Source organism: Mercenaria mercenaria, chromosome 1, assembly GCF_021730395.1.
Source record: "Mercenaria mercenaria strain notata chromosome 1, MADL_Memer_1, whole genome shotgun sequence".
Lineage (NCBI taxonomy): Eukaryota > Metazoa > Mollusca > Bivalvia > Venerida > Veneridae > Mercenaria > Mercenaria mercenaria.
The window spans coordinates 8,799,029-8,814,469 of record NC_069361.1 but is presented as its reverse complement, the minus strand read 5'-3'; the positions used below and the strand labels follow the sequence as shown (position 1 = coordinate 8,814,469).

At 35.8% G+C, this 15,441-nt stretch overlaps 2 protein-coding genes across 3 annotated transcripts in view; both read right to left on the bottom strand.

Moving 5' to 3' along the window:
• LOC123545036 (tubulin-specific chaperone E-like) overlaps nt 1–15,441 on the bottom strand; it is a 39,887-nt gene that overhangs the window by 17,787 nt on the left and 6,659 nt on the right. For both annotated transcript variants that reach the window (XM_045331276.2, XM_045331275.2), the window contains exons 5-11: nt 14,547–14,735; nt 8,106–8,208; nt 6,446–6,618; nt 4,453–4,579; nt 3,941–4,090; nt 2,644–2,797; nt 1,627–1,692 (exon numbers count right to left, since the gene is read on the bottom strand). In XM_045331276.2, coding sequence (XP_045187211.2) covers nt 1,627–1,692; nt 2,644–2,797; nt 3,941–4,090; nt 4,453–4,579; nt 6,446–6,618; nt 8,106–8,208; nt 14,547–14,735 — 962 coding nt within the window. The remainder of the gene's footprint in view (nt 1–1,626; nt 1,693–2,643; nt 2,798–3,940; nt 4,091–4,452; nt 4,580–6,445; nt 6,619–8,105; nt 8,209–14,546; nt 14,736–15,441) is intronic.
• Nucleotides 10,950–15,441, bottom strand: part of LOC123545048 (uncharacterized) — a 550,315-nt gene continuing 545,823 nt past the window's right edge. The window contains exon 11 of the transcript XR_008370329.1: nt 10,950–11,750. The gene's annotated coding sequence lies outside the window, so the exon portion shown is untranslated. The remainder of the gene's footprint in view (nt 11,751–15,441) is intronic.

Below are 15,441 nucleotides of genomic sequence, written 5' to 3'. Positions count from 1 at the left end.
TTTTTCTATTTTTAGACCTACTGACCTAGTTTTTGAACCCACGTGACCCAGTTTCGAACTTGACCTAGATATCATCAAGGTGAACATTCTGACCAATTTTCATGAAGATCGATTGAGAAATATGGCCTCTAGAGAGGTCACAAGGTTTTTCTATTTTTAGACCTACTGACCTAGTTTTTGACCCTACGTGACCCAGTTTCGAACTTGACCTAGAAATCATCAAGGTAAACATTCTGACCAATATTCATGAAGATCTCATGAAAAATATGGCCTCTAGAGAGGTCACAAGGTTTTTCTATTTTTAGACCTACTGACCTAGTTTTTAAACCCACGTGACCCAGTTTCGAACTTGACCTAGATATCATCAAGGTGAACATTCTGACTAATTTTCATGAAGATCTTATGAAATATATGGCCTCTAGAGAGGTCACAAGGTTTTTCTATTTTTAGACCTACTGACCTAGTTTTTGACGGCATGTGACCCAGTTTCGAACCTGACCTAGATATCATCAAGATGAACATTCTGACCAACTTTCATAAAGATCCCATGAAAAATGTGACCTCTAGAGTGGTCACAAGCAAAAGTTTACGGACGCACGGACGGACGACGGACGCGCGATCACAAAAGCTCACCTTGTCACTTTGTGACAGGTGAGCTAATAAAAAGGAAACGTAGTGTACGAGCTATGTGTTATGTTTGAAATTTTCTTGTTGTATATAATACTCCTTCCATAAAACATGACAGTATTAAAATATTAGGGCGAGTGACTGTCCACTGAGGGCGAGTAGATTTTACTAGCTACTAGTCCTGCAGGGCGAGTGGTGTGAAAAAGAATTTTACACCCCTGTATAAGGAACAAAGAGAAACTATCAAGGTATTTCATTTTTATCCCATTTTACGTAAAACATTATTATTACTACACAAATCTTCTGTACATATGTAGTTCGTTTTACGTCATTTACAGCACGAGAATCATCTTACACCCCTGGGTGTAAGATGGAGTTTTCCAGCACCGGTGAAATCACCAGAAATCCCAGTCTGGTATGCAAGAATATATCAATATTTACGAAAAAATATTGTGGACAAAAACTCCATTTGTGACTGACAGGACATACAGACGGGTTAATGAAAAGACGGATGGAGAAAATAAAACAATGTGCATGCTCTCCACATTGCCTTCTACCATTTTACCATATTTCATGAAAAAATCTGTTGTACTTCTAAAATTATCATAGAATCCATCTTTTTGTCATTTTTGGACTATTAGCTGCCGAAGCAACCACATTTTTTGCCATAGCTACAAAATAAAAGGATGTGCATATTTGCCGTATTGCCAGCTGTTCAAGAGACAAGTTTCATGAAAAAAATATTGTGCAAACCGTAAGTCCACTATTATAGTGAAACATCAGTAGGGGCCTAAAAGAGCACCTATAAAGTGTTGATGAATACAAGCCTAAATGTCACTATCAGAGGTTGATTTTAATATGAAATATATGCTAGGACAGGAGAAACACGTTGATTTGCAGCTAATGTTACTTCTGTCAAATTATACAGTAAAATCAAAACAGAAAAAAATAAATCATAGAAACAAGGAATGAATGATAAGGAATGTATGATAAGGATACTAATCAGACTGTTCTTCAGTGAAGTGGATTGTTGCTGCATCTCCGAGTCTTCTGGTGCTCCCCATACTGCAAATAGGAAGTGTTTTGTTTGTTTGTTAAATTTTATGGCAATCTGAAACAGTTCAGGTCATGCTTTGAAGGATGAAGGAAGACCCAAGGTGCCCCTCAGGGCATTGCTTTTAAGTAAAAACAGGCACCTGGGTAGAACCACAGACTTTCCGCAAGCCAGCTGGATGGCTTTCTCAAAGACGATCCAAGATGGGCTCAACGCCGCAAAGGCAAATGATTCAGTCAGCGAACTTTACCTTTTGACCTGTTATTTTGTTGCTGTGGACTTGGACACCAACACCAAAATAGGTTTCCATATACTTGGTATAGTCAAGCTAAATACTTCATACCATATGGTGAAAACACACAAAACAAGATAACTCAAACTAGAAGGTGTTTTAGTCACAAAAACATATGTCTCCCCACTATGTTATACCTTTAGCTCTGGCAGCCATTTTGTGCAATGAAGCGGAACGTGTCAGCGATATGCACAACTAGGCTTGGTACTGATCATTCCTGTGAAGTTTCGTCGAAATCTGTCCAGCAGTTTGACCTGTGAAAGCTGGACAAGATTTTTCTATTTTTAGCTGTGGTGGCCATTTTGTGCAGCGAAGCACAACGTGCTGGCGATATGCACAACTAGGTTTGGTACTGATCACTCCTGTGAAGTTTCGTCGAAATCCAGCCAGCAGTTTAACCTGCGAAAGCCGGACAAGATTTTTCTATTTTTAGCTCTGGCGGCTAATTTGTGCAGCGAAGCGGAACGTGCTGGCGACATGCACAACTAGGTTTGGTACTGATCACTCCTGTGAAGTTTCGTCGAAATCTGGCCAGCAGTTTGACCTGTGAAAGGCGGACAAGCTTAATGCAGATAGACAGACAGACAGACAGATGGAGGCAAAAATAATATGTCTCCCCCATGTATGGGGGGGAAACATAATAAACATAAAAAAATACTTAGTATCATACTCTGCACAAGATCTTGGAAGCGAGGATGATTTTTCAGGAATTCAGCAGATGGTTTATTCCTGTTAACATCCTGACTACCCCCTGACTTCACCCACTCTGGACCAAACCTCTTCAGATAATCTATTTCTGCACCTTTTCTTTCTTCTGAAGTTACCTTAAAACAGTAACAAAACACAAATATTTTAACAGTGTGATAACAGATCATCATTGTTAAAGTAATACCCTAAAACATTAAAACACAGGGGAGTAAATATCCTTAAACTAAAACCAACAAGAGATTTTATGCACAAATGAAAAATATTATATTACCATGCACACTATATACTTCAAAAACTGTCTGAGGCACATCAAAGTCAAGGAGAAAGCATATGGCCTGATACTTAAAAATTAATACATCCTTTTTTACGTGTGTTACCATTCAGTTATTTGTGTCTACTCTGTTTTGCCAAACTGTCTTTCCTGGAATGTTCACAATATTGTGACTCCCCTTTTACAGTATTTATCTCAGGTCTATGAACAATTATCTCTATATCTTATATTCCTACCTCAGTTCTGTTCCTAGCTGTTACACTATTTATCTCAGTTCTGTTCCTACCCGTTACAGTATTTACCTCAGTTCTATTCCTAGCTGTTACACTATTTGCATCTGTTCCTAGCTGTTACACTATTTACCCCAGTTTTGCTCCTAGCTGTTACACTATTTACTCAAGTTCTGTTCCTAGCTGTTACACTTTTTACCCCCATTCTGCTGATAACTGTTACACTGTTTACATCTGTTCTGTTCCTAGCTGTTATATTATTTACCCCAGTTTTGTTCCTAGCTGTTACACAATTTACCCCAATTTTGCTCCTAGCTGTTACACTATTTGCCCATTTCCAAGCTGTTACACTTTACCCCAGTTCTGTTCCTGTTACACTACATCTGTTCTGTTCTTAGCTTAACATTATTTATCCAAGTTTTGTTCCTGGCTGTTACACTATTTACCCAAATTCTGTTCCTAACTTTTACACTATTTACATCTGTTTTGTTCTTAGCTTAACATTATTTTCCCCAGTTTTGTTCCTAGCTGTTACACAATTTAAGTTCTGTTCCTATCTGTTACACTATTTATCCCTGTTTTGTTCCTAGCTGTTACACTTTACTTCAGTTCTGTTCCTAGCTGTAAACCAATTTACTTTTGTTCTGTTTCTAGCTGTTACACTATTTTGTTCTATTCTGCCCCAAGTTACCTTGGTTCTGCTCCTAGCTGTTGCACATAATTACCTCAGTTCTGTTCTAAACTTGTATACTATTTACCTCAGTTCTATTTATAAGCTTTGCATGTTTTAATTTTGCAATGAGGAGTTGTCGAACAGTCTGAGGTGTAGCCAAGTCCAGAATGGCATTAGATTTCAAACGTAATTCTTCCAATCGAGCCAGTTTGTTTAATTCATTAATACTGTTCCACTGAAAAGTAATGTTACTACATTTACAAGAGGCAGAAGAAATATCTGCTATATTAATTTATGACATTCAGTTTTCTTAAAAATAATGCCATAACATTTTTGTTGTATATCAACTATCAACCAAGAGTATTATATCAATTCCATGAAAAGTTTGCCAGTTGATCATATGAATGAAAAAAATTCAGCAGAAAAAACTCTATCTTTATTGCATTGTCAAACTTTCATGGTATGTTAAATGTTGTCTAGTAACGCTATAAAACATACGAACACAACCAATTGCTTTTTCACTGTATGACTGATGTATGGATGTAACAAGAATGCAATAAAATAAGATTAAATGAAAACTTGTCTAATTTCACAAACCTCACTAATGCCGTTATTATTTAGAGTCAATGTGTGAAGCTGTGTGAACATGTCTGTTGCTAAAGAACTGTTGCTAGGAAACTGTATTGCAGTTATACCATTGTCACTTGCTATCAATGTCTCTAACCTGGAAATATCAGTCCATGATCAGTTCTCTAAATACAATATACATTATTGTGATAAGCTGTTACATTGTACTTTGCTTGTTATCTCAAACCTCAGAGACTTTATAAATTAAAACAGATTTAATACAGTAAACCTCACTTATAAGGAACTCAGATATAAGGAACACACGGTTATAAGGAACAGTTTTCAATTCCCCGATCTAATTCCTTCTTTGTTCAATGTTAAAATCCTCGGTTATAGGGAACTCGGTTATAAGGAACACTCGGTTATAAAGAACACTTTTTCCAGTCCCAAAGTATGGAATTCAGTGGAAAACCCCTCGGTTATAGCGAATAGACATAAAGAATAAAAAATATTGAAAATCGGAAATAAACAGGAGAATCGCTGATGAGTAATCTCGGCACTTTCCCGCGTTTTCATGCACTTGAATAAAAACAAATGATTTCATGTCTATGATCTTTAGTTTGTTAATTCAAGGATACAATAAAAAGAAAAATATATACCGGTATAATATCATCATTAACATTTATCAAATACTACACGATAGCAGACTTGGGATATAATATTGGTCATAATTAGTCTAGTTTCGTCACGATGAAAATATCCTAATAAATGTGCTAATTACGCATGATTAACAATGGCAAACAGTTCAGTTTACCTAATTTCCAATTGTAAAAATTAAAGCAGGTGCTAAAATAGACAATAGCAAAATTATAGGTATAATTTGCACTTCAATCCTTATGTAAGACGCCGCTGTCTAGTGTCTGCAAAATAGAAAATTGAACATTTATTTGATATAACTGTTGATGCCTATTCACATAACATGCAGAAGAGCAAGGTAAGGGGCGTAAATGCAACATATCTTATAGTAATAATGTAGCGCTCTTTAAAAAAGATCGAAATAACCGACAAAAAATAAACAAAAACTACGGTCATTCTTACCAACGTACGTTTTGGCTTAGTTTAGGTTAAAGGCCGTGTTTCTACACTTTTTCGGTCATATACATGCATGCAGTTTACCTTACCCTCTCTCCAGAAAAGGACCGGTACCAGACTCGCAACAATCTCACATACAGATTTATGGTCGGCCCGGAGTGTGAACACATAGTCCTTTTCAAACGTCAGTCAAATAATGTTCGCTATACAAATTGTGTTCGTTATACAAACCTCGGTTACAAGGAACAAGTTCGCTATACGGATATAAGGAACCTCGGTTATAAGGAAAAATTTTAGAGGTCCCAAGCTGTTCCTTATAAGCGAGGTTTACTGTAACTAAAATAGCAGAAATTTTGCTTTGAAAGAGATTAGTTTCCAGCAAAGTCTGAATGCAGAAATAGTGGGTCTGAAATAGTGTGCCAGATACATGTATTTAATTAAATATAATAAAATACCTTATCATATTTTCAAGATGAAACATTAAGAAACCATATGGTAGATTTACATACATATAAACATTCTAAATTATTACATGACAGTTATTTAAGATTTAAAATTTAGTAAATTATAAAAGCTAATCCTGAAGAAAAGTTTTGGGCATCTCATTCATGTCATTTTTTCTAAAAAGAATTTGTCCTTACATAATGTGTATATGAATGAAAGATTCCATTGCAGATCAATATGAAAATCTTGACTATTCACCTTCAAGATCACTAATAATTACATTTTTGTAACAGTTTCTTCATTTAGAGATAAGATATGTATCATTGAATATTATGAGTCTGTTACACCAAGATGAATTAAAATGACAAATGATGAACTTCAACACCAGAGGGTTCACAGTTTCTTAGCAGAAAGAACAAAGCACTCTATACTGAACATTTAGTTGCAATATGAACACTGTATTGTCACTACATTTCTCAATACTTACTTAGGCAAGTGTCCGAGCTGTAAATACTGTGACCAGTCTGAAATTTTATTGGATTCTAAGTTAACCAGTCTCACATTTTGTATTCTACCTTCAACACTGGAGAGCTTTTCTATACAGTTGAAGCAGGCATGTATCTGTTCTAGGTTTGGGAACATATCACAACACTGTAAAATCTGAAAGCAGAAATAGTGTGTCAGATACATGTATTTAAATATAATAAAATACCTTCTCATATCTGTAAGATGAGACATTAAGAAACCATTAACATATGGTAGATTTACATACATTTGCACAAATTATTTCATAGTAAAACATACTGAATTATTACATGACACCTTAAACAAATAATGGATCCATCGTCTGTGATATATAAAAGAGTCAATATTCAACACATGTTTCCTGGGCTAATAAGTTGAAAATTTAAAAACATAACTGAAAATTAATTTCTCATGTCATGTAATAAAATGCAAGTAAAAAGTGTGTAATACTGTATAAGATCTAAAGAGGAGAGAGATGCATTCCTGGCACTAAATTATGGGTCTGCATGAAAGCATTATTTTTCCAGATTATTATATTTGTATCGAGAAATATGCACAAGTTCTGCAGTGGAAATATTGTGCTCCTGAAGTCGCGCAATATTATTCCATGAAAGAACAAGTGCATATTTCTTGATTCAAATCTAATTATCTTTTTATTAACTATGCATCTACGATAATAATTGTAATATAAATGATATAAATGTGTTCTTTAGCATGAGTAAAATTGAAAATATCGACGTTAAAGAAAGTTTTAACGCAAATGACATCATACACCCGATATGAAATTTGAACGTCAGTATGGAAAAATATTGATGTTTCAGGGTTCATTGAAACTCAGCAGACTTTATAAATGTGTAATACATACTATGTAAAAAGAAGACAATATGGGCATGAAAAATGTAATGCCAAATGATCTGAAACATGTTAGTAAACAATTTCTCTTTATATATAAATGACACATATATAACATTCCAATATCTATTATTTCAAGCAATTTGGTGTAGCTGAGAAGTTCACACATCAATGAACACTTGTTTATCATTTTTATATTCCTGCGTTATACTTCAGCACTATGTTAAAGCCGAAACCGAAAGCAGAAATATATGAAAAATGATTATACCATTCTTATTTTGAACAAAACATGTTATGTGTGTGCACTCATTTTGTTAGTTAGGTCATTTCCTATCAACTCTGACAAAGATTAAGTTGTTTTCAAAATTTTTGATGCAGACAGCAAAATTATCAAAAAATGAAATATCGGTAGGGAAAAGGGTATACTTAAAAGTTATTTTCTCCAGTTGTAAAACTGTTTTTCTTTTAATACTAGGTAGCCAAAAATCATATACATTGTTAGATGCAAGACTGTAGCAGCTAAAGGGCCTTCTGATACCAATTTATATCAAATGGATTATTTTACATAATGGGTACTATGAGCACATCAAAATACAGCTTACAAATATTCTGTAATTTGTATTTCTTCTACAACAAGATTAGTTAGGGAACATTGCAACTGTAAGATTCTACCTGCATCCTAGAGATTATTTACTATAGCTGCCAGCTTCCGACAAAAAATAATAATAATTAAAATTTAATGATTTAAAAATTACAGTATAAATCAATACCTGTTGCCAAGAATAACCTGTTCTGTTTAAAAATAGCACTTTAATGTGGGAGAAACTGGACAGCAAAAGTTTAGGATCCGGTGGTAGCTCTAAATTATTCTCACTGTAAAACACAAATGTTAACATTACTTGTAAGAATATGGAATTTTAACTTTATTTTGAATCTAGTATGCTCTGATACATTTCAAGTGAAATATTCAAGTTATCTTCCCTGAGCAAAACTTGACTGCTTTGTGACAGTGCCTTCATATGATTATTAAAAAGTTTTTAAAAAAATGCTTGATAGTACAATTAATGTAGTGTGCAGATCTGAATATTGGCCTAAAATCATGTATCATTTTTGAGAAAAAAATACCAGTAAGTCAACTCATAGGTAAGAATATACTTACAGAGTATCAGTGAACCTGGAGCATCCTTAGTAAAAGTAGTCATAGTTGAAATATTTCATCTTAAATTGAAAGTTATTCTAATATATGTTAAATATACCAAAATAGTATAACACTGAAGGTACCCAAACTTGCAAAACAAACGGTACACAAGTCAATTCCCAGTCAGCAAAGCTAGGGAGGCCCCATTTGAATTGCCAGAATTGATTTACCTTTACAGGCCTCCCAGCAGGATGTCATGAAAATAAAGTTTTTTTCTAAAGGTTGTTTTTGTAAAAACTAGAACTGTCACAGAAGTGACTCATACCCCCACCATACGGTCTTGTCACAGAGGAATGGCAACCATAAGTAATCTTAAAAATACTTAGAATAATATAAAAATGTCTAAAAAGCTTAATACTTAAAAAGAAGTTTACTCGTCTTTGGAGTACTTCATCCTGGGCTTCCACATATAAGTAATACTAGTATAATTATGTGCCCTTGATGAGGGATGAGGTAAATATAAAAAATCTCTAATATTAGAGATACACTAAAAGTGAATACAAACAAGAGCTGTCTCCATAGGATGACATATGCCCCCGATGGCACTTTGAATGAGTAGTTATGGCCGATGTTAGAGTTTAGGACCTTTGACCTATGGAGCTGGGTCTTGCGCGCGACACGTCGTCTTATTGTGTCACACATTCATGCGTAGTTATTTTAAATCCATGATAATGAAAATGGACGACGCCCTCACACTATCATGAAATGACTTTAACCAAGTCGATTGACTTGAGCACGGACTGGTCTGGCGCATCGCTTACTGGTACCTCATGCATATTGAACCATCATCATGACAAAATATGGACCGTACACCATCAATGCACTATCTTAGTCTAAGGTGACTGACTTGAACTACGACTGTTTGCGCGACACGCGTCTTATGTGTACATTCATGCCAGTTATTGAAAATCACATCGATGACAAGATATGGCACATCATCAATGCATCTTTATGTCAGTGTGACCTGACCTTGAGCTACGGATGGGTCTTCGCGCACCGTCGTCTTACTGTGTTCACATTCATGCCAAGTTATTTGAAAATCATCCATCGATGACAAAGATATGACCGGACACGCCCCAATGCACATTAAGCAGTGGACCTGACTTGAGCACGCGTTTGCGCGCGACAGGTTTACGTGGACAATTCAGCATATTGAAAATCCTCCTGACAGATATGACGACACGAAATGCGGACAGACTGACAGACCGACAGACTGACAGACGGACAGACTGACAGACCGACAGACGGACAGACGGTTCAAAAACTATATGCCTCCCTTCGGGGGCATAAAAAGTGTCTTACCAACCCATGTTTCCACAGAAAAATGTATTTACTTATTACATAGGACTGATAATAAACAAGAGGAGCATGATGGTCCTGAATCGCTCACCTCTTCCCACATGACCCAGTTTTGAGTAAGATGTCGTTTTTTCTTTTAATTGACATAGTGACCTAGTTTTTGAGCTCAAGTGACCCAGTTTTGAACTTGACCTAGATATTATCAAGATAAAAATTCTGACCAATTTTCATGAAGATCCATTGAAAAATATGGTCTCTAGAGAGGTCACAAGGTTTTTCTATTATTTGACCTATTGACCTAATTTTCGAAGGTACGTGACCCTGTTTTGAACTTGACCTAGATATCATCAAGGTGAACATTCTCACTAATTTTCATGAAAATCTCATGAAAAATATGGCCTCTAGAGAGGTCACAAGGTTTTTCTATTTTTATACCTACTGGCCTAGTTTTTGACCGCACGTGACCCAGTTTCGACACTGACCTAGATATCATCAAGGTGAACATTCTGACCAATTTTCATGAAGATCCATTGAAAAATATGGCCTCGAGAGGTCAAAAGATTTTAATAATTTTAGACCTACTGACCTAGTTTTTGACCGCAGTTGACCCACTTTCAAATTTGACCTAGATATCATCAAGATGAACATTCAGACCAACTTTCATACAGATCCCATGAAAAGTATGGTCACAAGATTTTTTTATTATTTGACCTACTGACCTAGTTTTTTAAGGCACGTGACCCATTTTCAAACTTGACATAGAAATCATCAAGGTGAACATTCTGACCAATTTTTATGGAGATCCATTCACAAGTATGGCCTCTAGAGAGGTCACAAGGTTTTTCTATTTTCAGACCTACTGACGTAGTTTTTGACCGCACATGACCCTGTTTCGAACTTGACCTAGATATCATCAAGATGAACATTCAGACCAATTTTCATACAGATCCCATAAAAAATATGGCCTTTAGAGAGGTCACAAGGTTTTTCTATTATTTGACCTACTGACCTAGTTTTTTAAGGCACGTGACCCATTTTCAAACTTGACCTAGAAATCATCAAGGTGAACATTCTGACCAATTTTTATGGAGATCCATTCACAAGTATGGCCTCTAGAGAGGTCACAAGGTTTTTCTATTTTCAGACCTACTGACGTAGTTTTTGACCGCACATGACCCTGTTTCGAACTTGACCTAGATATCATCAAGATGAACATTCAGACCAATTTTCATACAGATCCCATAAAAAATATGGCCTGTAGAGAGGTCGCAAGGTTTTTCTATTATTTGACCTACTGACCTAGTTTTTGACAGCAGATGACCTACTTTCGAACTTGACCTAGATATCATCAAGATGAACATTCAGACCAACTTTCATACAGATCCAATGAAAAATATGGCCTCTAGAGAGGTCACAAGGTTTTTCTATTATTTGACCTACTGACCTAGTTTTTGAAGGCACATGACCCACTTTCGAACTTGACCTAGATATCATCAAGGTGAACATTCTGACCAATTTTCATGAAGATCTCATGAAATATATGGCCTCTAAGAGAGGTCACAAGGTTTTTCTATTTTTAGACCTACTGACCTAGTTTTTGACCGCACGTGACCCAGTTTGGAACTTGACCTAGATATTATCAAGGTGAACATTCTGACCAATTTTCATTAAGATATTGTGAAATATATGGCATCTAGAGAGGTCACAAGGGTTTTCTATTTTTAGACCTACTGACCTAGTTTTTGATGGCACATGACCCAGTTTTGAACTTGACCTAGATATCATCAAGGTGAACATTCTGACCAATTTTCATGAAGATCTTGTGAAATATATGGCCTCTAGAGAGGTCACAAGGTTTTTCTATTTTTAGACCTACTGACCTAGTTTTTGATGGCACTGACCCAGTTTCGAACTTGACCTAGATATAATCAAGATAAACATTCTGACCAACTTTCATAAGATCCCATGAAAAATGTGACCTCTAGAGTGGTCACAAGCAAAAGTTTACGGACGCACGCACAGACGACGGACACCACGCGATCACAAAAGCTCACCTTGTCACTTTGTGACAGGTGAGCTAAAAATTAGTGTCAGAGTTATGCACCTTGTGTCACATGATGTGGGTGATAAGGTGGAACATCTATTTTAAGTTTGAATCAAATCCATTTTGTAATAACTGAGATATAGTGAAAATACATCAAAATCAACCTTAAATTTAAAGTAAAAAGGGGACATAATTCATGAAAACTTGGTGTCAGAGTTATGCACCTGTGTCACATGATGTGGGTGATAAGGTGGAACATCTATTTTAAGTTTGAATCAAATCCATTTAGTAATAACTGAGATAATAGATTTCGGGACGCGACAGGACACGACGCGACAAAACTGACTCCTATATACCTCGCTCCAAACATGTTTGGTGGGGGTATAATAAAGGTTATCTCAGGCACCTTTTGGCAAAAATAAAGGTTAAATCTCTGATCTTATTCAAGTTCTCTGCTGCAATGACAATTGCATTTTCTGAAAAATTTAAACCTTTTGTCTTCAATAGTATTAAACTTCTTCACCCAAGGAAAATAATTTCTTTACAGAAAGTAAATTGGTAAGTGAACAATGTCTGTCAACCTTAATCCTATCCGAGGCATTTCAATGCAATGGAAATGTAATCTATCTATGTTATCTGCAAAAAAGAATAACACTGTCGAGCATCTAATAGTCCTCAAATTGTTTTCTTTGACTTTTTCGTATTTCTAGACATCTGTCTCATACTACAAATTTCACTAAAGAAAATGTCACAATTTCCCCAGGGCATTTCTTGATTTGACCTTTACCTATTTTTTGTTTTGAAATTGCTGATCACTGACCAATTAAAGCTATACCCAAATCTGTCTGCAGTAATTACGCATGCTTTTTCCATAATGGCCATGGACGTGAGTTTCACAGATCAAACAGTTATTAACAATTTTGGTAATGAGTCATCTAAGAAAAGTTCTGCCAAAATACTGTGAAAACTGGCATGCATATTCAGCCTTGCTTTTTCAACATTTCAAGTTGGTTTAAATGATTTAAGAAGGTCAACAAAGGAACATTTGTATGAAATTATCTTAAAGTTGGACATAAAGTGGTTTAAGAAATTTCGTTTGGTGATTTTTATATTGCAGCTCTAGCTACCATGTTATATAAAGAGTCAGAAAACATTGAACAGTCATGATAAACGAGCACCCAAGATACATTTATGTGAAATTATTTCAACATCAGGCCAGCAGTTTCTGATATTTTTGAATTTTATACTACATATACTAAAGGTAAAGAGACAACTCCATCTTGTGGCAATGCTTTTTACAAATCTGGTTAATTTGAAAAATCTTTGTAAAGGGTTATGTAAGTTCTTATTATATGTATATAGGAAAAAAAAACTAACCAATCCTCCCTGGTGGCCATTCTTTTTGACGAACTGAAATAGTCTGAACAATAGCCAAGGTACTTTTGTGTGAAATTTTTTCGAGCTAAGTCTTACAGTTTCTGACAAGAAGAATATATATATAGTGAAAAGTGACCACATCCTCTGACTGCATTGTTTTTTGAAAAATTTGAATAACCTTGGTAGAGGGCCACCAAAGAAACATTTGTGAAATTATTTAAAACTCTGGCCAGCAGTTTCTGACAAGAAGAATTTTAAAGTTCCCATTATCTACATATTATGAAAAAATGACCAGCCCCCATGATGGCCACATTTTTTCACCATATTGGAAGAACTGGAAAAACTTGGTAGAGAGTCACCAAAGGAACATTTCTGTGAATCTATTTCAAAACTGGGCAAATGGCTTCTGGGAAAAGATTTTGGAAGTTTTATATTTTGGTTGCCACAGCTACCAGATTTCTGCATGAGCGGTAATTCTCTAAACAACTTTGGAAGCGGACCAAATCTGATGTATGGAACATCCAAGCAAAGTTTCATCAACTTCAACCACATGATTTCAGAGGAAATGTCATTTGAAGAAAAGTGTGGACAACAGATGGACGGTTGATGGACAGACTCAGGTGAGCTAAGTCTTGCATAGTGAAGGAGATGGAAAGTACCTTGTCACCTTAGCAAAAAGCACAGTTGCCTCTATTTTTATCCAGGAACATTTTTTTCGGCTCAAATAACTCTTTTTCAGAAAATGACCCTGCCATTATTTTTCCAGATTGTGAACTTTGATGCAGTTAACTACATATGCATCTAAAATAAGTAGTGCTTACTTGCAGTTTATATTTTTAGTTCCAATGCCTAAACACTATCTCATGTCAGAGGAATACTGCATCTTTCCCAGACCATTGTTGATCCCTATTAGCTGTCAGACAAAATCTAATGTTTGCACCAGACACCATGGACACAAACAATGGTATAGGAAAGACTACAGCATCCTGAAAAAATCAAAACTAAGAAACACACTCATTATATTTCCCTTACTCCTCCAGTCCAGTTGCTGAGAAATGTTAGTTAATTCAGTCCTCTTTCCATTTTCCAAACAACTGTAATCGCTACAACTGCTTATTGGGAAAATAAAGGTTCAATGTGTAAATTAAAGGCTTTTAAAGGTTTTTCAGCAAAATAAAAGTTTAAAGGCCCCACTGGGAGGCCTGCCTTCAGCTAAGCTAGTTTGAACAGTATAACAGACTATAAGTCAGATAAATGTAACTAGTTTACCTAGAACTCGTACTTATGCCTTACCTGACATTTAATGAGTTTAGATTTTTCAGCTGTTTTGTTATCATTGCCACTTGTGCCCAGGAAGACATCAGATTCTGTGAGAGATCCAAGATTTCAATACTGGGAACCAGTACAGAAAGGTCATGTGACTCCAGTGTTCCATACACTGACATGCCTCGCAGAGCAACTTCTTTCAATGCATCAACTTTGCTAAAGCGAAAGTAAAATTAATCAGCATTTAGTTGTCCTTCCAAATCTTTCATCTGAAGGAAACAAATCTACACAACCCATTTGGCATCCATTACCATAGAATTTTCAAATTACAACAAACATTTGGGAACCAAAGTATTTTACTTCCTAATCACTATTCAATACATTGATATGGTTCCTGACTGACAGGAAATTATTCCAGCAGATTTAAGCACAGTATATAAACAAGGGCTAGACTTTAGAATCTGTCCGTAGCTATTCTCGTTATTTGGGCATTCTTTTATTTATTGATATGGTAGCATATATTTTCCTCGCCAGGTTTAGAAAATGCGGGGGGTGTGGGGGGCAGCAGCCCCCCAATTATGAAATATACATTTTAAAAGCCTTACCTTTATTTAAACCATACAGGTACTGGACATTGCAAATTATGCAGATTTTACCTACGGACAGATTCTAAAAGTGCTCCTAAACAAGTATCGATTTTGGGTACAGAATCTGACACCAGCTGTTCACTTCAAGTAGTGTAATCTTTAAAAGGTTTTACAAATAGGCTTTGCAAGCTTAAATGCATTGTCTTCTACTAAATATGTGTGTTATAGCTACATATTTTCAACAAGAGCTGTCACTAATGGTGACAAATGCCCCCGCAGCACCTTGACCTTCGACCTGGTGACCTTTGACCTGGTGACCCCAAAGTCAATTAGGG